This window comes from Mytilus edulis, chromosome 12 (genome assembly GCF_963676685.1).
Source record: "Mytilus edulis chromosome 12, xbMytEdul2.2, whole genome shotgun sequence".
Classification (NCBI taxonomy): domain Eukaryota; kingdom Metazoa; phylum Mollusca; class Bivalvia; order Mytilida; family Mytilidae; genus Mytilus; species Mytilus edulis.
Window position 1 is genome coordinate 50,336,770 of NC_092355.1, and position 27,372 is coordinate 50,364,141.

The following is a 27,372-nucleotide window of genomic DNA, read 5'->3' on the forward strand; positions in this document are numbered from 1 at the left end:
ACGCCACCAAAATTCTAACATGATCTGTGTTTTGTGGTAATAAGCATTGTTAGAGAACAGAAACCAATTTTGGGACACGTACGTACAGATGGACAAGGGCAAAACTTAATGCCCCTCCACTACGGCAGGCATAAAAACAAATATTTTTCAATGTCTCTAGATTTCTTCATGCTTATGAAATTCAACAAAAAGAACAAAACCTGTAGAAATCAGATGGAAAAATGAATGCTTTATTAAAACTAGAGGCTCTCAAGAGCCTGTGTCGCTCACCTGTATCTACTGTGGTTTTGGAAATCATGCAAAATAAGGTTAAAATCATAATAAATAGTATTAAATACCCTAATAATGATTGAGGCCAAGTTTGGATTAATTTGGCCCAGTAGTTAAATTAAAAGCAGGTCATCCAACTATTAACTAGACTTACAATAGTTACTGAAGACCCCTTATCATTATTTAAATTAATTTTCAATTGTGACCATTTGAAATTGTTTTCTTTACAATTTTCCCTAAGACTTCTATCTTAAATCCCTATGTTCTATTTTTAGCCATGGCGACCAAGTTGGTTGGATGATAGGGTCATCGGATACATTTTTCAATCAAGATACCCTATTGAAAATTGTGGCCCAGTAGATTAAGTCGAGATTTTTGTAAAAGATTGCAAAACTTTACTAAAAAAAATTGTTAAAAATTGACTATATAGGGCAATAACTCCTTAAGGGGTCAATTGGAAATTTTGGTTACATTGACTGATTTGCTGAACATTATTGCTGTTTACAGTTTATCTATAATAATATTTAAGATCATAACAAAAAACTGAAAAATTTCCTTAAAGTTGCCAATTCAGGGGCAGCAATACAACAACAGGTTGTCTGATTCGTTACAAAATTTCAGGGCAGATAGATCTAAAACTGCTGAACATTTTTACCGCGTGTCAGATTTGCTCTAAATTCTTTAGTTTCAGAGTTATAGCCAAAAACTGCATTTTACCCCTATGTTCTATTTTTAGCCATGTTGGCTATGTTTTTTGACGAAACAGAAAATAAAACACATCTTTATTCTAGATACCCTAAGGATCATTCAGCCCAAGTTTGGTTGGAATTATTCAGTAGTTTCAGAAGAAAAGATTTTTTGAAGTTAGAAAACATGATAAACAAATGGTGTAAAATTGTCCTTAAAGGACAATAACTCCTTAAGGGGTCAATTGACAATTTTTGTCATGTTGCCTTATTTGTAGATCTTACTTTGCTGAACATTATTGCTGTTTGCAGTTTATCTCTATCTATAATATTATTCAAGATAATAACCTAAAACTGCAAAATTTCCTTAAAATTACCAATTCAGGGGCAGCAACCCAACAACAGGGTGTCTGATTCGTCTAAAGATTTCAGAGCAGAAAGATCTTAACCTGATGAACATTTTAACCCATGTCAGATTTGCTCTCAATGCTTTAGTTTCAGAGATATATGCCAAAAAGTGTATTTTACCCCTATGTTCTATTTTTAGCCATGTCAGCCATGTTGGTTGGCAGGCAGAGGCATCAGACACATTTTTAAAACTAGATACCCTAATGATGATTGTGGCCAAGTTTGGTTAAATTTGGCCTAGTAGTTTCAGAGGAGAAGATTTTTGTAAAAGTAAACGACGGCAGACGCCAAGTGATGAGAAAAGCTCACTGATGGCCCTGTAGGCCAGATGAGCTAATGACATAACAAAATGTGATAGGTATAAAATCATGTTATTGTTATATATCATTTGTAAATAACCTTAAAAAAATACAAAAATAAATGCAGATCCTTTCTTGAAGATTATTTTGCATGAAATACAGGCTTGTATAAAAATAAACACAATATCATCTCACATGTGTACTACTCAGAACACTCATCCATTTATTAGCGTGTAAAATTTGTATTGTATTCATCAGTTTATAAAAGAAAAAATTACATTACAATTCTATAAAAGAATTCTTCAAACATTCACAACACATAATTACTTGTGAAGTTGAAATCATCATTATGGATACCCCCTTGTTACTTTCCACCTTAAATTTTGAAATAAAGCAGCTGCATTTTAACAAACTTTTACTGACAGACTTTAAAATTGTACATTTCCTTTTGTCTCTAGCTTTTCTTGCTGTCACTTTAAACTTTCTTTCAAAATATAAACAGAGGCCCAAAGAAGCACTTGACTTCTGAGCATAACCTGAACTGAGTGAAAATATAGAACTGTTTCAAGATCTTCTGTCAAGAGGTTCATAAGATTAAAAGGCTTATTTTATTAACCCCTATTCCATTTTCAAGTCAAGTTAATTTATCCATTCCAAAAAATTAGTAGCAACTCATAATTTGCAGGAATATTAAAAAATCTTTAAATGTTTTAAATTAAAGATTCTCAATTACAGTTTTATAGATGGTTGGGGTCATTTGGGATAATTTCTAAAGGGAATGACAAATGTATCAGTAAATAAATGTTTAGTAGCAATTGGTAATGAGGATGATTTTTATACAAATAGTAGTACTTCTTTCCTAAAAAAGAATCCATCATAAACAAAAATGAAAGGTTATAAGAAAATCAAATGAAAACTACAAGCAATTATTATTATAAAATATGTAAAATTATTACAGTTAAAACTAGAAAATTGTAAGTAGATCTTACACATTCATACTCTCACTCCCTTTTTTTTCTAGATATGACAAAAGTTATTCAGATAAAAGATAAAATAGATGCACACTGGCATTATGTAATAAAGGTTCTATGAAAGTTTCACTGAAATAAGGTAATAGTTCAGGAGTTGCGGATACAAGATGTCGGACTACTTGTTATGGAAAAGCCCCAAAATAATTGGATAAAAATAAAAGAATGTGCACAATGCAATTAGATATTAAAGATTTGGTTAAGTTTAATATTAGTCTATGTTTTAGTAGGAGTAGCATGCAGATACAAAGTGTGTACTGACAAATAACTGAAACAAAACTCATTATCAAATACTGCCGCTTCAGTATACGTAGACATGAATTAAAAAATTAATCTAGTTTGAATATAAATATGTATAAGTAAAACAATATATAAAAATATAAATATAAAATTATAGTAAATGTAATTTGTTCAGCACAATTATTTGTGTCTCCTTGTTTGAACTAAATCAGATCTTTTGAATTTCCCATCAATTTGCTATCATCATCAATTTTGAGGGGGAGGTGTTGGTGCACTTGCTTTGTTGATCTGTATTCCTAAAAACAAAAACCACAATATTTAAACTGAATGAACTGATAATATCATATTCAGTTTGACAATGAATCTTATATGTAGGTTAAGATGGGATTCACACAAAAATCTTAAACAGGCTGGCCAAGATATATAAAATTCCTTTTTCTATTTTGTGATCGAGTTTAACATTTTTCTTTCTAATTTTAATATTGATTAGATAATTCTTAAATTGATATATAATTTACATTAAAAGAATTAACATATAATTTATATTAAAAGAATTAACTGTCTATAGAAATATTGAGCACCTTTCAGATGCTTTTTTCATTGTTAAAGAGTTAAAATTGCTGACAATGCATGGAATTAAAATAACCATTTGAAGATACAAACTAGAGGCTCTCAAGAGCCTGTGTCGCTCACCTGTTAATGTGTTTACTGATGTCGGCCATCTTTGTTGGTAGGCGGGGTCATTAGACACTCTTTTTAAAAATAGATACCCTAGTATTATGATTGTGGCCAAGTTTGGTTAAATTTGGCCAAGTAGTTTTAGAAAAGATTTTTATACAAGTTACAAAAATGAGGAAAAGTTGTTTAATATTGACTCTAAAGGGCAATAACTCTTTAGGGGGTCCTCTAACAATTTTGATCATGCTGACTTATTTGTAGATCTTACTTTGCTGAACATTATTGCTGTTTACAGTTTATCTCTATCTATAATAGTATTCAAGATAATAACCAAAAACTGCAAAATTTTCTTAAAATAACCAATTTAAGGGCAGCAACCCAACAACAGGTTGTCCGATTCAACTGAAAGTTTGTGAGGGGATATATCTTATTCTGATGGACATTAAAATCTTGAAAGATTTGCCCTAAATGTCTTGGTTCCAAAGATATAAAGCAAAAACTGCATTTTACCACTATGTTCTAATTTTAGCCATGTCGGCCATTTTGTTTGGTAGGCTGGGTCATCGAACACATTTTTTAAACTATAAACCACAATGATAATTGTCGCCAAGTTTGATTAAATTTGGCAAAGTAGTTTTAGAGAAGAAGATTTTTAGAAAAGTTACAAAAAATGATGAAAAGTTGTTAAAAATTGACTATAAAGGGCAATAACTCCTTAAGGGGTCGACTGGCAATTTTGGTCATGTTGACTTATTTGTAGGTCTTACTCTGCTGAACATTATTGCTGTTTACAGTTTATCTCTATCTATAATAGTATTCAAGATAATAACCAAAAACTGCAAAATTTCCTTAAAATAACCATTTCAGGGGCAGCAACCCAACAACAGGTTATCCGATTCGTCTGAAAATTTCAGGGCAGATAGATCTTCACCTGATAAACAATTTTACCCCATGTCAGATTTGCTCTAAATGCTTTGGTTTTTGAGTTATAAGCCAAAAAACTGCATTTTACCCTTATGTTCTATTTTTAGCCATGGCGGCCATCTTGGTTGGTTTGACGGGTCACGCCACACATTTTTAGCTCACCTGGCCCGAAGGGCCAAGTGAGCTTTTCTCATCACTTTGCGTCCGGCGTCCGTCGTCCGGCGTCCGTCGTCCGTCGTCGTCGTCCGTCGTCGTTAACTTTTACAAAAATCTTCTCCTCTGAAACTACTGGGCCAAATCAAACCAAACTTGGCCACAATCATCATTGGGGTATCTAGTTTAAAAAATGTGTGGCGTGACCCGGTCAACCGACCAAGATGGCCGCCACGGCTAAAAATAGAACATAGGGGTAAAATGCAGTTTTTGGCTTATAACTCAAAAACCAAAGCATTTAGAGCAAATCTGACAGGGGGTAAAAATGTTTATCAGGTCAAGATCTATCTCCCCTGAAATTTTCAGATGAATCGGTCAATCGGTTGTTGGGTTGCTGCCCCTGAATTGGTAATTTTGAGGAAATTTTGCTGTTTTTGGTTATTATCTTGAATATTATTATAGATAGAGATAAACTGTAAACAGCAATAATGTTCAGCAAAGTAAGATCTACAAATAAGTCAACATGACCAAAATGGTCAGTTGACCCGTTTAGGAGTTATTGCCCTTTATAGTCAATTTTTAACCATTTTTCGTTAATTAAAGTAATCTTTTACAAAAATCTTCTCCTCTGAAACTACTGGGCCAAATTAATCCAAACTTGGCCACAATCATCTTTGGGGTATCTAGTTTAAAAAATGTGTGGCGTGACCTGGTCAACCAACCAAGATGGCCGCCACGGCTAAAAATAGAACAAAGGGGTAAAATGCAGTTTTTGGCTTATAACTCAAAAACCAAAGCATTTTGAGGAAATCTGACATGGGGTAAAAATGTTTATCAGGTCAAGATCTATCTGCCCTGAAATTTTCAGATGAATCGGTCAATCGGTTGTTGGGTTGCTGCCCCTGAATTGGTAATTTTGAGAAAATTTTGCTGTTTTTAGCTCACCTGGCCCGAAGGGCCAAGTGAGCTTTTCCCATCACTTGGCGTCCGTCGTCCGTCGTCGTCGTCCGTCGTCCGTCGTCGTCGTCTGTCGTCGTTAACTTTTACAAAAATCTTCTCCTCTGAAACTACTGGGCCAAACTTGGCCACAATCATCATTGGGGTATCTAGTTTAAAAAATGTGTGGCGTGACCCGGTCAACCAACCAAGATGGCCGTCAGGGCTAAAAATAGAACATAGGGGTAAAATGCAGTTTTTGGCTTATAACTCAAAAACCAAAGCATTTAGAGCAAATCTGACATGGGGGTAAAAATGTTTATCAGGTCAAGATCTATCTGCCCTGAAATTTTCAGATGAATCGGTCAATCGGTTGTGGGGTTGCTGCCCCTGAATTGGTAATTTTGAGGAAATTTTGCTGTTTTTGGTTATTATCTTGAATATTATTATAGATAGAGATAAACTGTAAACAGCAATAATGTTCAGCAAAGTAAGATCTACAAATAAGTCAACATGACCAAAATGGTCAGTTGACCCGTTTAGGAGTTATTGCCCTTTATAGTCAATTTTTAACCATTTTTCGTTAATTAAAGTAATCTTTTACAAAAATCTTCTCCTCTGAAACTACTGGGCCAAATTAATCCAAACTTGGCCACAATCATCTTTGGGGTATCTAGTTTAAAAAATGTGTGGCGTGACCTGGTCAACCAACCAAGATGGCCGCCACGGCTAAAAATAGAACAAAGGGGTAAAATGCAGTTTTTGGCTTATAACTCAAAAACCAAAGCATTTTGAGGAAATCTGACGGGATAAAAATGTTTATCAGGTCAAGATCTATCTGCACTGAAATTTTCAGATGAATCAGTCAATCGGTTGTTGGGTTGCTGCCCCTGAATTGGTAATTTTGAGGAAATTTTGCTGTTTTTGGTTATTATCTTGAATATTATTATAGATAGAGATAAACTGTAAACAGCAATAATGTTGAGCAAATTAAGATCTACAAATAAGTCAACATGATCAAAATGGTCAGTTGACCCCTTTAGGAGTTATTGTCCTTTATAGTCAATCTTTAACCATTTTTCATAAATCTATGACCTGGTCAACCAACCAAGATGGCCGCCACCGCTAAAAATAGAACATAGGGGTAAAATGCAGTTTTTGGCTTATAACTCAAAAACCAAAGCATTTTGAGGAAATCTGACGGGATAAAAATGTTTATCAGGTCAAGATCTATCTGCCCTGAAATTTTCAGATGAATCGGTCAATTGGTTGTTGGGTTGCTGCCCCTGAATTTGTAATTTTGAGGAAATTTTGCTGTTTTTGGTTATTATCTTGAATATTATTATAGATAGAGATAAATTGTAAACAGCAATAATGTTCAGCAAAATAAGATCTACAAATAAGTCAACATGACCAAAATGGTCAGTTGACCCCTTTAGGAGTTATTGCCCTTTATAGTCAATCTTTAACCATTTTTCATAAATCTAAGTAATCTTTTACAAAATCTCCACTGAAACTACTAGGCCACAATCGTCTTTGGGGTATCTAGTTTGAAAAATGTGTCCGATGACCTGGCCATTCAACCAAGATGGCCGCCACGGCTAAACATAGGGGTAAAATGCAGTTTTTGGCTTATAACTATGAATTCAAAGCATCTAGAGCAAATCTGACAAGAAGTTAAATTGTTAATCAAGTCAATATCTATCTGCCCTGAATTTTTCAGATGAATTGGACAACTGGTTGTTGGGTTGCTGCCCTCCAATTGGTAATTTTTAAAGAAATTTTGCCGTTTTTGATTATCTTGAATACTATTATAGATAGCGATAAACTGTAAACAGCAATAATGTTCAGCAAAGTAAGATCTACAAATAAGTCAACATGACCAAAATGGTCAATTGACCCCTTAAGGAGTTATTGCCCTTTATAGTCAATTTTTAACAATTTTCATTAATTTGGTAAATATATGTAAATTTTTACCAAATATAGTTCTCTGTTACTAATGGGCAAAGTTCATTATAGATATAATTGTAAGAAGCAAAATCGTTCAGTAAAGTAAGAACTTCAAACACATCACCATCACCAAAATACAATTTTGTCATGAATCCATTTGTGTCCTTTGTTTAATATGCACATAGACCAAGGTGAGCGACACAGGCTCTTTAGAGCCTCTAGTTTAAACTAGATATCCCAAGGATGATTGTGGCCAAGTTTGGTAGAATTTGGCCCAGTAGTTTCAGAGGAGAAGATTTTTGTAAAAGTTTACAGACGACGGACGACGGACGCAGGACGACGGACGACGGACGCCAAGTGATGAGAAAAGCTCACTTGACCTTTCAGGTCAGATGAGCTAAAAAGGTACTAAAAAGAAATTAAAAAATTAAAAACACTATTTACAAAATTCAATAATGAAAAGATTAAATAATATGATCATTAAAGGAGCAATCAGCTTAGAGATATAATTTTTTTTTTATTAAAATAGGATTTTTTTTTTGGTTCAATCAATAATAAAAGTGAAATAATGAAATAATCATTCGATTTTAACAGCCAGTTTGGTTCAATTTTGTCAAAACAAGCTTAAAAACATTGCAGATAAATGACCCATATTCTTGTGACCTTCAATTGAATCCCTTAGCTAGAGATAAATTATGCATAAACTAGGCACCTTCAGCTATTAAAAGGAAAAGAATGTCAACATTAAAAAAGCAACAAGTGTAAACCATTTGGTTGACTGAATCTCATTCTTATACAGGGGAAAATGAGGATAAACATGTTGTTTAAACCTATATGAAATCAAACAGACATAGAAAAATCCAATTGCATGTTTTCGCTATCTGCTTATATCTATATTTATATCGGGTTATATGACTGTTGGCAGTCTTCAGAGGTCACCTGGATGGTTAATTTGTGTGGCATATAGACTAAAATGCACACATTATGTTGATACATATTATTGAGTACATGCATCGTAAATTGTTTATTTCAGACTTTTTATAAGTTGGATATACGTTTTAGTATGTTAAAATCACATAGGAGAATTCAAGTCAAATCGGTGAACATGAATTTGACAGCGAACACCCCTTTAAAATAAGTTTCATATACTTGAAAGGCTAAGTTTTACAATAAAACATGTAAAACTATATACTTTCTTTTAAAAAGAAAACCTGTTATTTTTATCCAAATCTTAAGAAATGTAGTGTTATTGAATTGTTCATCTTCCAATACTCTAATTTGCTAACAAGCATGTCCGTGTTGCAGTGATCTTAAACTGCAGAGCATAAGTGCAAGGGGAAAACTGTGACGAAAAGAAAAGGTATACAAACATGGAAGGAAGATAATATTAATCAATTCTCAAAGAAATATTTAAATACACCAAATCATTTAACTACTTCTATGACATAGTTTAATAAAAAAAACTAGAGGCTCTAAAGAGCCTGTGTCGCTCACCTTGATCTATGTGAATATTAAAAAAAGGACACAGATGGATTCATGACAAAATTTTGTTTTGTTGATGGTGATGTGTATGTACATCTTACTTTACTGAACATTCTTGCGGCTAACAATTATTTCTATCTATATTGAATTTGGCCCAGAAGTTTCAGTGGAAATTTAAATGTTAGTAAAAATTTACAAGTTTTATGAAAATTGTTAAAAATTGACTATAAAGGGCAATAACTCCTAAAGGGGTCAACTGACCATTTCGGTCATGTTGACTTATTTGTAAATCTTACTATGCTGATCATTATTGCAGTTTACAGTTTATCTCTATCTATAATAATATTCAAGGTAATAACCAAAAACAGCAAAATTTCCTTAAAATTACCAATTCAGGGGCAGCAACCCAACAACTGGTTGTCCGATTCATCTGACAATTTCAGGGCAGATAGATCTTGACCTGATAAACAATTTTACTCCATGTCAGATTTGCTCTAAATGCTTTGGTTTTTGAGTTATAAGCCAAAAACTGCATTTTACCCCTATGTTCTATTTTTAGCCATGGCGGCCATCTTGGTTGGTTGGCTGGGTCAAGCCACACATTTTTTAAACTAGATACCCCAATGATGATTGTGGCCAAGTTTGGATTAATTTGGCCCTGTAGTTTCAGAGGAGAAGATTTTTGTAAAAGATTACTAAGATTTACGAAAAATGGTTAAAAATTGACTATAAAGGGCAATAACTCCTAAAGGGTTTAAACTGACCATTTCGGTCATGTTGACTTATTTGTAAATCTTACTTTGCTGAACATTATTGCAGTTTACAGTTTATCTCTATCTTTAATAATATTCAAGATAATAACCAAAAACAGCAAAATTTCCTTAAAATTACCAATTCAGGGGCAGCAACCCAACAAGGGATTGTCCGATTCATCTGAAAATTTCAGGGCAGATAGATCTTGACCTGATAAACAATTGTCAAATTTGTTCTAAATGCTTTGGTTTTTGAGTTATAAGCCAACAAGAATGTGTCCTCAGTACACGAATGCCCCACTCGCACTATCATTTTCTATGTTCAGTGGACCGTGAAATTGGGGTAAAATCTCTAATTTTGCATTAAAATTAGAAAGATCATATCATAGGGAACATGTGTACCAAGTTTGAAGTCGATTGGACTTCAACTTCATCAAAAACTACCTCGACCAAAAACTTTAACCTGAAGCGGGACAGACAGACGAACGGACGAACGAACGAACAGACGGACGGACAGACGCACAGACCAGAAAACATAATGCCCTTCTACTATCGTAGGTGGGGCATAAAAGTTTACGGACGACGGACGACAGACGACGGACGCAGGACAACAGACGACGGACGCCAAGTGATGAGAAAAGCTCACTTGACCTTTCAGGTCAGGTGAGCTAAAAAAATAAAAATGCTCTATCATCTCAATTATTTTTCACATGCTAAATGATTTTGTGTTGATATTTTATGAAGGTTATGTATGGTATACTTTGTCGCCAAAACCTGAAAGTTAATTAGCAGCCAAAGTTTTAATCAACAATCACAGAATAAAATATTTTATTGTCAATTATTACTTTATGGATTTGTAGTAAAGGCTAAATTGTCACAGAGGATTTTATAGTTTAGTAGATATGCATGCATTGGTTAGATAATTTCATTTACGTTATAGATGTTATAATTACCAGAAACTCATTAAATAACAAGAATGTGTCCCCAGTATACGGATGCCCCACTCGCACTTTCATTTTCTATGTTCAGTGGACTGTGAAATTGGGGTCAGAACGAACTCTAATTTGACATTAAAAGTAGAAAGATCATATATTAAGGAACATATATACCAAGTTTCTTCAACTTCATCAAAAACTACCTCGACCAAAAACTTTAACCTGAAGCGGGACGAACGAACGGACGGACGAACGAACGGAGCCACAGACCAGAAAACATAATGCCCCTCTACTATCGTAGGTGGGGCATAAAAACATCATAAAGTATCATACCTGTATTCTGCAAAATCCAATCAATATGGTAAGGTACACTCTGATAAATTACAGGTATTTGGTCTCCACGACAACCCCTCTTTCCAAAACTGGCCACTCCCACTAATTCCCATCGACCATATTTATTCTGACACACTAAAGGACCACCAGAATCACCCTGAAAAAAAACCCTCATGTTTAAGCACTCTAACTCAGGCACAACTATTACTCATGGTATACTAAACAAATGTCAACAAAAAACTCTCTAACTAAATCACTGAAATGACAGCAAGGGCACCCACTAGTGGACATATCAACTTAAGGCATAGAAACAAATAATCAATATTGATGCATACAAAGTTACATATTGGGGTAACAATTTTTGTAGGTTTGTGCTATGAGCAAAACATTACATCAAGTAAAAAAAATACAATACAGTATATTAGACATTTTCTTGTATAAAATTAATCAACTTTTTGAATATTTTTTTTAATTTTTCCTTACAAAAAAATATTTTCACCTGGATTTTACAAGACTGCAAAATGCAAAAAATGAACACAACAAAGATTTAATTGTCCCTTCTAGGAATAAAACTACACTCTTAACCTCTTACAAAAATAAACAAATGCATGGTACATAATTTCTTTTGAGTTCCAATAAACCACACCATTTTGAAAATTATTATAACCAACATATATTTTGAAATGGGACCAGATGTAGTTTTGACACTAGGCACTAATTCAAGTTCTAAAATTCAAAGATAAAAATTTCACAAAAAACAAGTTAAAAAGACAAACACAACTCTCATCTACAATCAAAGAATAACAACTGTACAAAACTATCTTCCAAGTCCTATGTACTCATACTTGAGTTTTTGCACTCACAAAAAGTATTTCTTGAAATTGTTGACTTTTTAACACCTTTTTTCCTTCAAATTTAATTTTTGGAATTTTTGGTCCTCAATGCTCTTCAACTTCGTACTTTATTTAGCCTTTGATGAGTTTATTTACACAAAATCTAGATGCACATTTACATAGGAATCACAATATCTGTTTAAAATTATATGACATTTAGCATTGTTTGGCGAGTGTGTATTTACAAAAATTGTTGAATGACAGAGGTACAATGTGAAAACTATACAACTCTATCATCCTTGATGTAGGGTGAATATGCATTTTTGTTTTGTGTATATTTCTAATTGTAGATGAGACTTGAGAGTGATATGAAAATAAAAATATATATTGCAAAAAAAAATAAAAAAATTACCTACATGATATAGGAGTAAATATGGATTTTTGTTTCCAACAGATTCCCATGGCAGATAATATCTCCCTTAATATACCTACATTACATGCTGGTGCATATGGATTCTTATTTTTAACACAGATTCCAGTGGTAGGTACAATCACTCCTAAAGTCTGTATGCTCTTGTTACACCTCTCAACATCAACATTAATATCTACTCGCACTTCTTGAAGGTGGTCTGGAGTTGACGAAACTGCAAAAAATAACATTTTCACATAAAATGCTCATCTTTTCTTAAGATTTATTTTAAGATCTATTAATCATTAGTTTCAATGACAGTACATCCTCCCAAAAAAAAAGTATTTGTTTTTTGTTTATTATTTTATACATACATCTGGCCATTAGTTTTCTTGTTTGAATTATTTGACATTTGTCTTTTCGGGCCTTTTGAAGCTTACTATGTGGTATGGGCTTTGCTCATTGTTGAAGGCAATACAGTGACCTATAATTAACTTCACGTCGTTTAGTCTCTGGTGGAGAGTTGTCTCATTGGCAATCCTCCCACATCTTCTTTTTTTTTATTTTTCCTTCCTAGATTTTTATATAAAACTGATATTGGTCAGCATAATGACACATGTACATGCTCCTAGATATAGACAATAACTGTTTAGTGTCTTTACATATCAGCTGTATTGGTACAAGGCTAAGAAACATGTGTAATGCGAGCTTCAGCGAGCTATTACTCATGTTTCAAGCTGAGTACAAATACAGCTGACATTTCAACACTTAAAACAGTTATTGTCTTTATCTTGCAATAAATTTTGAACATTGTGTTTGCTTTGAAAGACAGAAAAATTCACATTTATTGCATTTATTTTCAATTTAAAATATATTAGTTTTTGATTATTTTACCTCTGAGGCCGGCACACATAGTAATATTAAAAAAAGATCACACAATCAGTGATGATCGGTATGCCAAAAAGAATCTTGCATGGTCAACAATAATACATTGCTCAAAATTAATAATTATTTATTATAACATAACAACTAATTAGAACAGTAAACAGAAATAACAAAACATTGTCCAATTTAAGACAAAAGTGTATGATTTGTCCTACACTTCAGAATTGTGAACTGACCTTGACATTCACTAATTATTGACCTTGTTGCATAGTTGATTTTGTGTGTTATACATGTACACATTCATAAACAAGCAAAACAAAATTAATGTACAATTAAACTAACAAGCAATAAGCAGCTGTGTCAAGAGCACATGATACTTCCTTATTGTGTGCACTAAAATTGATGTAAGAATATATTAAGATATTTAGAAGGCATTTAATTATCAAGAGTTAACAAAAAGTGCTGTAGAAAAATATGCATGAGGATACTCTTAGGTGTATAAATATTACGTCAAAGTGTATAAATATTACGTCAAATGGCTGTTAATGGTCCTATAACTCTGGAATGGCAAACCAGAAAATTTTCAAATCAATATCAAGGCTACATTCACAAATCTCAACAGCGGCTTTAAGATTTTAACAATTCAATCCATGCATACTAGAGATGGAGCATGACATTTCAAAATTACCTTTTATGTATCTGAAATGACATATCAGATTTTTTTTTCCTAATTTATCAATCCCTACAATAATATAATGGTTTGAGGAAATTAATCATAGTAAATGTTTGATATGTGAAAAATTTGTCAAAAACCAAAGCAAGGATATGTTCTATTAAGTGTTATCTTTTAGTTATGTAGCAGATATGAATATACCATGGTTAACATCTTCTTTGTAGCCCCATCCTGTAATATAACAGTTATCAAAGCTTTCATGGATATCTGTGGCAATACATGCCGGTCTGACATAGCTGTTGTAATTAGCTGGCTGTGACAGTCGGACTATGGCTATGTCTGACAGATAGCTGTTACTAGATCCTCGATAGTTAGGATGACTTATGACTTGAGCAACAGATATTCTTTGTCCTCTGTCATCAGATCCCAACATTTTTGACTCTATCACTTCACCTGCATGAATTTGAAATCTGGTCCATCTTCTGAAAATCAAAAATCAAATTCATCATGAATCTGGTACCTGGTACATCTTCTTAAAAATTAAAAACTAAATTCGCCATGAATCTGGGGAAGGATCCATCTTCTGAAGAAAAAAAAAATCTTCATGAATTCTGAAACTAAAAATCAAAGGAGTAGGTCCGGGAAGGGCTGATTTTGGCCTCAAATTTCAGGTTCAACTAACGAAAGATTTTTGGACACTTTTTAAACACTTAAATGTCTATTTCAATTGATTCAATTAGTTTAAGTGAAAGATTTTAACTGATTTAGTCATTAAAAACGCTCTGATTCAAGCTTAAATATGAAAAATCTATCAAATATGCCAAAAAACGTCACTTTTCAGATGTTTTTTTTGGTCAAAAATGAAAGTGGCCGCATCTGTGTTAATCGTCAACCTTTATACATGTTATGTATCATTATCAAATACAACTTATGAACAAGAATGCGGCCACTTTCATTTAAGACGGAAACCGTCTTAAATTTAATTAAATGCTAAAATTGTGCAGATTTCAGTAATTTGGCATGACTTAATGATGCTAGTACTCAATATATGTGCATTGTATTGTCAAAAACAGCCCATATTTATGTAGCAGAAGCATTCTACTTTCCAGTAAATAACTAAAAGATTACATTTTCACAATTTTGTAAAACTGCTATATTTTGGGGCCAAAAAGGGGTCTTACTGAACCTACTCCTTTGTTATGAAAGTGGTGCCTGGTTACGGTCCATCTTCTGAAAAGTGAAAAGCAAATTCACTATGAATCTGATGTCTGGTCCCTTTTCTGAACAAAAAGAAAATTCTGAATATGGTGTAGAGTCGTCCATTTTTTGAAATTACTAAAAACAAATTCTTCATGAATCTGGTGTCTGGTCTATCATCTGAAAAATAAAAAGTAAATTCTTGTTGAATCTTGTGTTTGGTTCATCTTCCTCAAATTGAAAAGCAAATTTAATCGCATCTTTAATTGGGGCAGAATATATATTTAAATATGGGATATACAAATAATTCAGGCATCATAGAAAATTGAGGAAAATTAAATATGTCCAAACAAATGCCAATGTTCAAGCAATCAAAGCGTAGTAGCCCTGGAAAAAGCACTTTCAGAATACAATCAAAGCGTATTAGCGCTGGAAAAAGCATTTTCAGATTACAGAAAATGTCAAAATCTAGATAGATTCTTTTCAACTATTTCCATACGTAAGGCCTAAATTAAAATATTGTTTGTTTGCCCTTTTCCGACCCTATGTTTTGAAACAGGGTAGGTAGGTAGGTAAAATATTTTATTTTTCTTTCCCAAAAAATAACTTAGCTCGGTAGATTTTTTGTCATGGGTAGGCAGGTAGGTATAATATTTTATTTTATAGATACAAAATCTGCATGATGTCATTTTTGTCTGTATTGCTTTTGTTTAAGTATGCTTTTGCTAATAAGTTTCTAGGACTATTAGTATAATAGTCCCAAGTTTTGAAAAAAAAAATATCATATAGAATGTGAAGTTAATTCATATGCACTACATTTTTTTTTTTTTCAAATTTCAAAATATAGGGCTGTGCGGCATATTTTAAACGTTTACATACCTGGAATTTTTAAGAATTTTAACTTGCACTAATAGTACTTTGTACCTTGAACGCTTACCTAGACCTAAAGTTTTTCTGTAAGAAGGTAAGAGATAACTTTGGTCTGGTAAAATATGTCCGGGCAGAAATACATTGTACATTACTAGTAGAAAAAGTCCCTAGAGTGTTTAAATTTTTGTGTGTGCCTGTGTTTCCAATAAAAATGCTTCAAGACTTGAAACTCAATTGTCACGTATTTTACACCGCATTTATAAATGATCTGTATGGAAAAACTTGGCGATTTTACTGCCAAATATTCTCCCCTTTACAGACCTTTGGTTCATGTCAGATATAAATCAGAATATATCAATGCTGGTCGAAGGCATCATTAACATAATCATCCTAATCTACAGACCACCAAAGGCCATCCCTACATAGGATACAAAGTCTGTTTACAAAATATTTTGTACACACGTTGATAATTTAGTATTGGACGAACTTTTTCTGAATGAACCCTGCTCTTCATGTATAAAGACACAGAGTAACGTTCGTTAAATCATGATTTCAAAGCTTCCAACATCGATTTCAAACAAATGCTTTGAAACTCCAAATGCAAGTGTTCATTCATGTCAAACGCTCATGTGATACCAAACGGACTAGACCTTATACAGGAAAGATAAAACCTGAGAATTCCGGTAAAAAAGTTTTGAGCGGGAAATACAAATATAAGATTTTTGGTAGGAACAAAAAATAAAATAAAATAAAATCTTGCTGGTAAACACAAATAAAAGATTTTCAGGCGGAACGAATTTATAGGGTCGGTCGGTAAAGGGCAAACAAACAATATTTTAATTTAAGCCTAATACTGCACATCGATTTGTAAACCAGTCCGGTAATGCTATATTTTAATGCCACAAATTACAACATGGAAATAAACACGACTTGTTGCAGATCCACAAACACAGCTAGCCAGATTTACCAATATGATATTCTGATTAAATTAACAAAAGTATTTTGATATTTATCAAGCAAGAGAGCCCATATTTACTCTTTTAAAGCAGCTTAATTCAATTCGTAAAAAAAATTGACTGTGTTATGTTGGTACGTTTTGGTTACAAGACGGATCGATGTTAGCCGCAAATGAAGTCTGTTACGTAACCTTAAAGGGAAACTTCGCAAAAAAATCAAAAATTGATATTATGTCCATTCTATATAGAAATGCTCAAATTTATAGATATTAAAGTTTTATTCCGCTAGATAAGAGATCACCATCGATTTTAAATTTAGAGTATCAATTCTCTGCGTTCCGCCATTTTGTCGTCTTCCCCGATTAAAAATCACGATATGTCTATAAACCACAAAGGACCAAAACTACAGTAACCGATGTAGTCGTAATTGCGTGTCGATATCTTGTCAATCGTACGGTTGTTTTATCTAACTTGATACGGAAAATGTTCTTATTTTTTTTTAAATAACCATAGTCTGTTATTTTTAAACTGTTAATATTGGAATTAGTTAAAAAGTCAAAGTTTAAATCATAAATAAGTGTTCCGTGAAAACTGTTTTCGTAAATCTAATTCGTTTATAATTCTTTAAAGTAATAAATTTTATTCAAATAAATTCGAATCTTCCCTCATCTGATCACCAGCATGACTAAAGGTATTACTCCCAAAGGTATTGTGAAGGGTGTGAGGTGACACGTTCAGGTATTCAAGCGATTTCCTGTCGGGCTTGAAAGTTCATGCATCGTTTCACTTCTGTAGGGAATATAATATACTAGTCATTACTAAACTCATACGCTTGTTTATAAATAACATTACTGGTGTAAAGAATATTTTTTATAAAAATATAAATAATACCAAAAAAAAAAGATTTGATAAAATAAAAATCTATTTACATTTTTTTTCCAAGGTTTAATTTGGGAAAATGTAATATATACTCGTTGTCAATAGTAAAGGACAGATTGGAACATACCCGAAATATTGATTTTAAAAAAATGTACGCACTTGTCGACGATTCATTTCTACGCCTGGATAGAAAGTTACGGAACTATATCGCAATTTAAAATATATACATGTATACATTGAACATAAGAAAGAAACATACATTTTGTGTAAATTGGGGTAACAGTTTTGTAAATAGACTAGTCCACGAATGCCAACAGTATGTAATCATCGAATTCGATAGACTATTGTATACCAAAAGAAAAAGAAGAGGACCAATTTGATTTAAATACAGGTCGATATAATAACTTGCTTCGGTTCATCGAAGTTATGAACATAGTAAAATCACAAATTTATATATCAATTAGATCGTTCTCCAATAAAGAATGAAATTCAACATCATCACAATTGTTCCAACATTCATGTAAAACATATGCAACTGGACGTACACTAATAAACCTTAAGGGATGTGAATATTTTCTAGGAAAACTTTTGAGTATTAAAGTTTCAAATTGATTTCGGGATTTATTTTCTTTCTTGATATTCAATGACAGCAATTTAAAGAATAAACTGCTTGTCCGCTTTAGGGGTATTCTTGCCAGTTGAACAGACTTATAATTACATTCAAAAATAGGGAAATTAAGATTACATTAAATTCGTTGTCTTTTTTTTTAAACATCGTTGATCAAATAGCTAAAGTATTATTCGTCGTGAGAAGAAGACTATTTTAATATGAGGACGCTCCCGATTATGAATAAATTTGGTTGACGTTTTTCACACTTGAAAAGAATTTCTATTCGTAATTTTTCGATTCCATTCCAAGAGGATCCTTAAATTTCCTGTCAATTTTTTAAAACATCTTTTTTTTCAAATAGCTGAAGTATTCATGCATGCGTTGTGAGATTTAAAATATTTTGATGAGAACATTAATTCCTAAATAGGTAAATCAAGATCGCGTTGGATTGACTAAATTGTTTAATTGCAATCTGTTTGAAATATTAAAGGTTGGCGATTTTAATTTAAAAAGGTACAATTTTTAGTTCATACACTCGTGTTTAGAAGGCTATTTTCATTTATAAATTTATTGAATTAAAATAATTCAGTATTTTATCGTTACAAAACTAATCAGAAGTCATAATTCATTTAAAAGTGAGCTTATGCAAAATATATAAAAATATACAACAGCTATCCAGTTATTGTGCGACCTTATTTCTCCCGTAAATTCATTTTAATTCTTTTTCTTACATTTCTGTGTCTATAACTATAACTGACTCCCGTATATCATTCATACGAAATGTTGTTCACACCTGAAATGCTGAACCGTGACGCCTAGGTGTCACTGAATGAAGATCAAAAGATTAGAATTACATAATGCTAATCTTTCAATTACCTTGAGTTTAACTACGCATTCAACATTCACTAAGTGTCACAAATTAATACACATTTAATTTCCACAGTACAAGCAAGTGAAAATGTTTTCTGGAATGAAGCAAAAAGTTCAGAATACAAACATGTATTTTTCAATACACTATCGATCGTGTCAGTTTCATATGTTTGTTTAAAGTATTTGAAGAAAAAAATCATAAAAATGTTCTATTGTATTATTTACTTTAATTACTAGAATTCGTATAAAAAATCCACACATGAATCCTACAATCTAATTTAAAAAGTTGCATGGCTATCACTTACTTTTCGTTGGTTAATAGCTACGCCAAAAGTCGTCGATGCGCTTTAAATAGCGTTATTAGATGGTTAACGAACAAGACTTAAATGAGATTAATTTCACTCCCGGCATGCTCAAAGACTTAAACTACGTCACATAAGTCAGGAAGTTTGATAAAATAAAATTAATAATTCCCAATTTTCTCCTTTATTACTTTTCATATCGAAATAAAACTTGGTGAATATGTTTTTTATGGTATTATGAACATAATAAGATGAAAAGTGAAAAATTGCGAATTATCCCTTTAAGCAGATCAAAATTTTGAAGTAAAAAGATTAACTATTAAACTCCCATTTAAATATAGCGTTTGTGGTAAGATTATTCAAACTAAATTAATTTTTAATACAAAAGTCAAGCAAACACACGATTTTGAAAGAAATGTAGAACGAAAATGTGTGCACTCTATTTCATGTAAACAAAATGGCATTTACACAATGACCATAGAAGCAAATGCTTTTAAAAATGGCTCGAATGGAACAAAACCTCATAAACCACAATTTCTTATGATATGACTATTTACCAAACATGTAATCAAGCATTTCATAAAAAGAGAGAATAAAACAAAGTGGATGGAGGGAGTGATTAAATTTTCCTTGTACCCAAAAAAAAGTGCTTTGAAATTCAAACTATTGGCAAAAAAGAAGTGTCTGCACGGTGAATGTAATCAAAGTGCTGGATAGCACCTCTGGAAAGTTTGCAACTTTAGCTGTGTATTATTCCAAAAAGGTTATAGACGTGTATTATTTTAAATATATATTTCATCACAGCTTTGATGTTTTAAACTAAACCATTGTCTCCTCAGTAATCATAAAAAATCACTTTTTTATGTTTATCATAAAAAGTTTTGATATTTTTCTCATGATTGCAACCTTAAACTGTCATGACTGTAGATCTAAAATAATGAAATATACATGCAGAAAGCTCTGTTAATTTCTTTAAGTACCCATGCCATGTCAACTTCAAGGGCCTTCATATTTGTTTTAAGTAAATTAAGTTAACACGTAAGTTTTTTGTTTGTTTAAATTGTTCCACATGTTTCTGTCGGGGCCTGTTAAAGATTTCTACATGTATATGGTACAAACATTTCTCATTATTGACGACCTTCATTGTGGCCTATAGTTATTAATACATTTTCATTCTTTGAACTCTTTTGGATAGCATTGGTTCTTTGCAAAAAATACTGCATCCTTACTTATAAATAAGACAGTTACAGTAACTTAAATCAATACAACAGTAAAGAAAGTGAATTTATATTAAAGGCTTTTATAAAAAATAGGGAACATGTCCATGGGACTCAAATGATGCCCTCGCTAGCATTAACGTTATAAACTCATGAACTGTAAATGTGACACTACCAAAATGTTTACTTGATCTGAATTATGGGTTAATAAACATTGTGTATTCATTCTAATTATACAGTATTGTGCAATAGAATTGTAAGATCTTGACATTTGTTTTGTGTCAGAAACCAATATGTTATGTCAACAATTTGATCGCAATCCAAATTCAGAGCTGTATCAAGCTTGAATGTTGTGTCCATACTTGTCCCAACTGTTCAGGGTTCGACTTCTGCGGTCGTATAAAGCTGTGCCCTGCAGAGCATCTGGTTTCATTTGTAACAAAGCACAACCCTAGAGCAGTAAAAATAAATCCACAAATTCAAACTTGATCAGTGTTTGTGGTAATGAGAATTGTGTATAAGTTTCATAACATTTGGTTAAGACAAACTATACTTAGAGAACAGAAACTTAAATTTCCAGCAACTTTTCTTTTTGTAAAGTAGCATTAAATGCTAGAATGGTACAAGTTACGCAACAAAAATTCAAACTTGACTTGTGAATTGTGGTTATAAGCATGCATTGCGTATCAGTTTCATACAATTTGGTTCAGGCAAACTAAAGTAAGAGAACAGAAACGAATTTTGGGATATATACGGAGGTACTTATAAGTAAGGGAAGAATGTACATACTTACAGAAGAACAAGGATAAAACTCAATACGGTGGGAGCATAATAACAGCAGTATGACCACATGAATAAAAGGTTTATATACGCTAGATTCATAATTTTGTTGTTGTAAGCCATTTGTTTGATATATTATGGTAATCATTGCCTCTATGTTTGTATGACAAAGCAATTGAATTTCTATTTAAATAGGGCATGCTATGCACATGTTTGTCTGTAATCTATATAAATTTTGAGGTGAAATGCAGCCATTTAAGCCAAAGGGTACACATTATCATAATTTCATGAACCTTAATCATTTCTACAGCACTTGTCTTCATACCCTGAGCTATGTTATTCAAGAAGTAGATGCTGACCGTAGGCTGGTTGCTTTTAATATGGATGCTATATTATACTAATTTGCGATAATACACCAGAGGTGGTATGATGTAAATTATTGGAAGAAGACTGAAGAAGAATTGACGTTGGGTCAATGTTTTTCTGCTGTCAGTTTGATCCACTTGAGCATGCCGAACGAGTGAAGGCCCTTATATCCACATTGGAATGTATTTAAATAACGGAATTAAAAGTTTTCAAATGATTTTTGGCATCAAAACATTTCGATCGATGTTTAGACAAAAACAATGCATTTTAAAATTATTCTTTTTTATGAAAGCCGGTACCGTATTTACCTGTACTCGTCCATTACTGAGACATTAGACATTAGAAATATAATTATCGAGTATTTTATATTCTATCACCTGTGTTTTGTTATAACAAACCATTATCACTTGTCAATTATCCGACGGCTTGCACCTCATTCCCGATTTTTTCGATACTCTCGGGCTTTTACCACGTTTACGTACCTACATAGTAAACAGGTAAAAGTAGAGCGGAAAATGTTCATTCATGAAATTTTCATGAATGAAACTGACGCAATCTGGCGTAGATTTCTTGTGATTTTCTCTTCAGCGTATGGCAGATCCGCGATGTAGTGTTTGAGATACTCATTTTCAAAATGAAGTTAAATTCATCTGAATCGTCGGTGAACATTCAATTCTTTTTTATTAAAGCTGTCACGAATGAGAAGTTACTCAAAATTTTAAAAGAACCTTCCAAGAATCAGAATTCAAACACTAGTACTAGTACTAAATTATCTCGGATCAGAATAAATGGCGATAATCTGTCACCATAAGTTGAGGCCGATGGCTATGGAAAGTAGCAATAGCAAGCTATAGCAAACTTTCCAAAAATTGATACAACTCTACACTATCAAGCTGCGGATCCAATATAAAATCATGCCCTTCCGTAGAAGCCAAGAAAACTTTGACTAAAGTTTTTTATGCAAGGTCTTTTGGACAAACAGACATATATAATGATGGATTGAGTTGGACAGGTACTAGACATGCCATTGCCATTAGCGATGCAGGTGAAGATAGGTAAATTTGTGAGAGTTAGATCCCTTTTACCTTTATAATATACTAATTCAAACTAAACTACATATACATGAAGTTCAACTCACACCACACAATGGGCTGCAGTTATAGCATAGTATGGATCAATCAATGTAGCACCACAGCCAGAACTTCCATCCATAAAGAACAATGCTTGCCAAGGCCATTCTCCTGGTACAGCATCATTTCCATAGAGTACATAAGATCCTGCAGGGGTCGAGGAAACAGATGGTACTCCACATTCTGAAAAGAAAGCTTTGTAATAGAAAAACGACAACAATCCCTTACTAAAAGTAATTTCAAATCTATAGAACCATACAATACATCAGTCTATTCTTTATCATCATAGAAAGTGCATTATTGGCCTTATCTTTATAATTAGGTAATTAAGGTTCCAAGATAAAGCCCTTTTGAGCTCCTTCTTTTCATTCACTAACTTTAAGCTGCATACTATGACTCAACGCAGGTACAAATAATGTATACATATTTAAAATTACTCCAGATGATGGGGAGTATAGTATATTCTCTCAGTGCTTTGTTAGGTTTTGTGATGGCTTTAAGGGTAATATAGAAAATACCATAAAATTGGCTATAATCAACTATACCTATTTTAAATAAAAACAATATAAATGCACTAACCAATGTCTCCACACTGCACAGTCAAAGCATTGCACGATCTACAAGAATATATCATCATAAAAATTACCATATGCAGTCTATATTTATAGCCTTGAAAGCCTTTTCATAGACAATTTAATTCACAAAGACCTGAAGACTAGTGCATGGAACACCCAAATAAAAAATAGCATATTCTGAAAATTTATTTACGTGCCTTAACATGAGACCTTGCAGAAACATATGCATTTTAAAAACTCATTCCAAACTTTTTCTTAATTGGCACTTCATTTAAAATGTTAGTGGAAAATGCAAATATTTCCAACAAGTGCCTTGAAAAATTGTATTCATTTTCCATTGCTGAAATGGGTTCTTGACCAAAACATTCTTATTTACTAGTATGTCATTTTGCTGTAGAATCTGTGAAGTCTCAATGGATTAGTAATCAGATGGTATTAAAATTCTTTGAAATTTGAAAATTAAATTAACAAGATATTGGTTGAAAATTGGTGACAAAATATTGAAAAAAAGGCCAGTAAGGCGTCCTGTTTTTTGGCACATTAGTTTTGTCCATATATATATATAGGCCTTGGTAAAAATGCTATGAACATTATTTCAAATTGAAGCCGCCTTTACTTTTTTGACCAGTATATATGGACAGGCAACCAGTCATACAGATGGACAGAGGGATGGGCAGTTCTGACATCAATAAATAATATGCTCACCAAAAGTCTTTTTTATGCCCCTGTGAAAAAAAGTTAATGACATCAACTAGAGCAGAACCAATTGAGATAGTAACTTACGTTTGGTTGTGTAACAAGTAGTTTGTGATGACACTATGAGGACTGGAACCAGGTTGAGCCAGGAACCCATCTGTTATGGATACTCCTGCAGAGTAACTGCTGTATGGCCTGAAAACGATAATGTATTTCTTAATAACATTGTATCAAGGTATGTTAATGTTCTAAATACTTTGCTCAAGCTTTGCAATATTCCAAGTTATAAAAGAGCATAACTCTAGAACAGTAAGTGACTTGGTGCCCATTTGTCTGTGAGTTTTGCTTCTTAACATTGTGTATGAGTTTCAATAAATTTGGATGAGTACAACTTAAACAAAATGGGACAGACAGAAGGAAGGACTGAATTGGGTAACACTTAGCGCAATTAAAAAGGTTTTACTTCAATTAAATTTAAAGTGCTCAATAAGTCAAGATATATATTGTCTATATATGTCCAACTTGTATCTTGTCAAATATGAACATATTTATTTTTTTGTAAATCGTCAAAATAGCCACCAAGCCACTTTTAAAAGGCTTGACCAGAAAAAAAGTGTTCCTTAAAAAGTAAAATCAATATAAAATTCTTTCATTTCACTTGATGAACTATGATCTCTGTGCATTATAGTATTCAAACATGTCAAGATAAAAGGCCAGCTTTTTCTAAAATTTAAAGAAAATTCTAGCAGGAATGATGAACATCTATTGATTCCACTGATATAGTCAGTTCCTTATTTCTCAAGTGATTATGTTTAGTGAATATGAACCCTATAAATCTCTATTTCTACATATACTAGTAATTCAATTGTTCACAAACATACCCCCATCCAGTAATACTACAGAGATATTCAGCTAATATCTGGTCATCTGTATAGCACATCAATGTCCAAGCACCTTCTCTATAGACAGAAATCTGACCATTGTCATCCTTCTTCACTGTAAAATGAGAACACATTGGTTAAAACAATAAAGAATCTGTGGGTAGAAATGAAACCCTTGCTTTAAGTATATACTGAGTATTCTGAAAACACTTCACTCAGTAATGTATTTTACATGAAGCCTGATAACAAATTACAGGAAGCACTTATGTGTTGTTCCATAGAAAAATGCAACACAAATTTCATGTTGGAATAATATATATATGTTTAAAACATATTTGATGAATCTGATTCTATGTCACATGGTATTTATTTTGTTAAGCAATATTGTTCTTAATTTACCCTTACTGTGTATTTCTATGTGTAAGTCAAGGTAGGAAACAGACATGTTCTGTTTATGTTATCCTTTATTTCAAGCTAAATTGTGGAGATCTGATTTACAAACTTTTGATAATTCAGTGAAGGACATTTGTTGTGCCTAACACCACTGTCCCAGGTTAGGGGAGGGTTGGGCCCGCAGACATGTTTCACCTGGTATATTCTTTATGTACTAGTCCCAAGTCAGGAGCCTGTAATTCAGTGGTTGTCGTTTTTGGCTGTATATAATGTTTGTTTTTTGTTTTGAACCTAAATCAGGCCGTTAGTTTTCTTGTTTAAACATTTGTCATATGAGGGTTTTTTTTATAGCTGACAATGCTGTATGGGTTTTACTCATTGTTGAAGGTCATATGGTGACCTACAGTTGTTAACTTCTAGGTCATTTGGTCTCTGGTGGAGAGTTGTCTCCTTGGCAATCACCACATCTTCTTATTTTTATATCGTTAAGGATAGTGCTAGCTTATTTTCATTATATCTTTTGTTAGGCCTTTTATAAAATATACCTCATACCAAACAAAAACTACTCAGAAGAAGAGGAGCACAGTTAGTTCCTATAGCTATGCCAACTGTCTTGTCCCAAAAATTGCAATGGGAAGTGAATCATAAAATACTGAGCATACTTAATATGTAAGTAGCCCAAAGTTATGTTTTACAAAGTAATTTGACTCCTCTTATAACAAGTATCTACTTTGACTATCCTTTTTTTCAAGATAAAAAATATCATATACAAACCACATCTGAATTCATCCGATCCATCAAAACACTGCGGAGTTCCATCACAGCGATTTATCAGTGGTACACATTCATGGTTACTGCACTGAAACTGATCACTGCCACATGAAGCTAAAATGAAGTTCTTTACTTATAGTATATCAGTTAGATTTGCTATATTTCATTTCTATATGACTTTAGCTCAAAATTAATAAACTGAAGAATATCACACAAAGGAAGATTGGCAATTAAAATGACTTTGTACATAAAATTACATCTAACATAGACCAATCTAGAGTTGTTCTTTTATGAATGAGTTACACCAGTTGACCTGAGGTCAAACGGCATCAATGACATTGAACAATTGGTTCTTATTGTGATATAATAACACAAGCATTGTGACATCAAAAACACACGAGAAAATGCACAATTTGAAGGTAGTCTTTTATCATCAAATTGTCAGCTTCTTGTAGTATGTGAGATTACCTTTCAATATCAACCAAGAGATTTATAAGATAACTGTTTCATTATATTAAAGTTGCAGCTGATGCTTTACTGAGCCTAGACCCTCATTGCATTAAGATTAACTAATAAGGGCTTCAAATAATGAACTTCAATGGAGAGTTGTCTCATTGGCACTCATACCACATCTTCTTATATCTATTCAAACTATAGTTAATTATATAAATTCTAGGCATCATAATTAACGTACCACAGTTTTGTTCATCAGCTAAGTTAGGACAGTCAACATTACCATCACACAAGAGGTCATTTGGTATGCATGTCACATCTGTGTCACCACAACTGTATTCATTTTCAAAACATTCTATCATGACAACATAAACTAAATTAATAATTCCATACATCACACAAGAGGTTGTTTGGTATGCATGTCACATCTGTGTCACTACAACTGTACTCATTCTCAAAACATTCTATTATGATAATATATACTATATTAATAATTCCATACAATATATTTTGTTTAATCAACTCCTATTCTATGAATTTGATAAACTGACC

The 27,372-nt window shown here is 32.6% G+C and overlaps 1 protein-coding gene across 1 annotated transcript in view; it reads right to left on the minus strand.

Moving 5' to 3' along the window:
- Positions 1–209: 209 nt before the first annotated feature.
- The window catches only part of LOC139498736 (enteropeptidase-like), a 55,621-nt gene continuing 28,458 nt past the window's right edge, over positions 210–27,372 (minus strand). The window contains exons 16-25 of the mRNA XM_071287271.1: positions 27,062–27,175; positions 26,371–26,481; positions 25,204–25,318; positions 24,410–24,517; positions 23,631–23,668; positions 23,060–23,234; positions 14,076–14,356; positions 12,400–12,551; positions 11,075–11,231; positions 210–3,227 (exon numbers count right to left, since the gene is read on the minus strand). Of these exons, the coding sequence (XP_071143372.1) occupies positions 3,178–3,227; positions 11,075–11,231; positions 12,400–12,551; positions 14,076–14,356; positions 23,060–23,234; positions 23,631–23,668; positions 24,410–24,517; positions 25,204–25,318; positions 26,371–26,481; positions 27,062–27,175 (1,301 nt within the window). The 3' untranslated portion in view covers positions 210–3,177. The remainder of the gene's footprint in view (positions 3,228–11,074; positions 11,232–12,399; positions 12,552–14,075; positions 14,357–23,059; positions 23,235–23,630; positions 23,669–24,409; positions 24,518–25,203; positions 25,319–26,370; positions 26,482–27,061; positions 27,176–27,372) is intronic.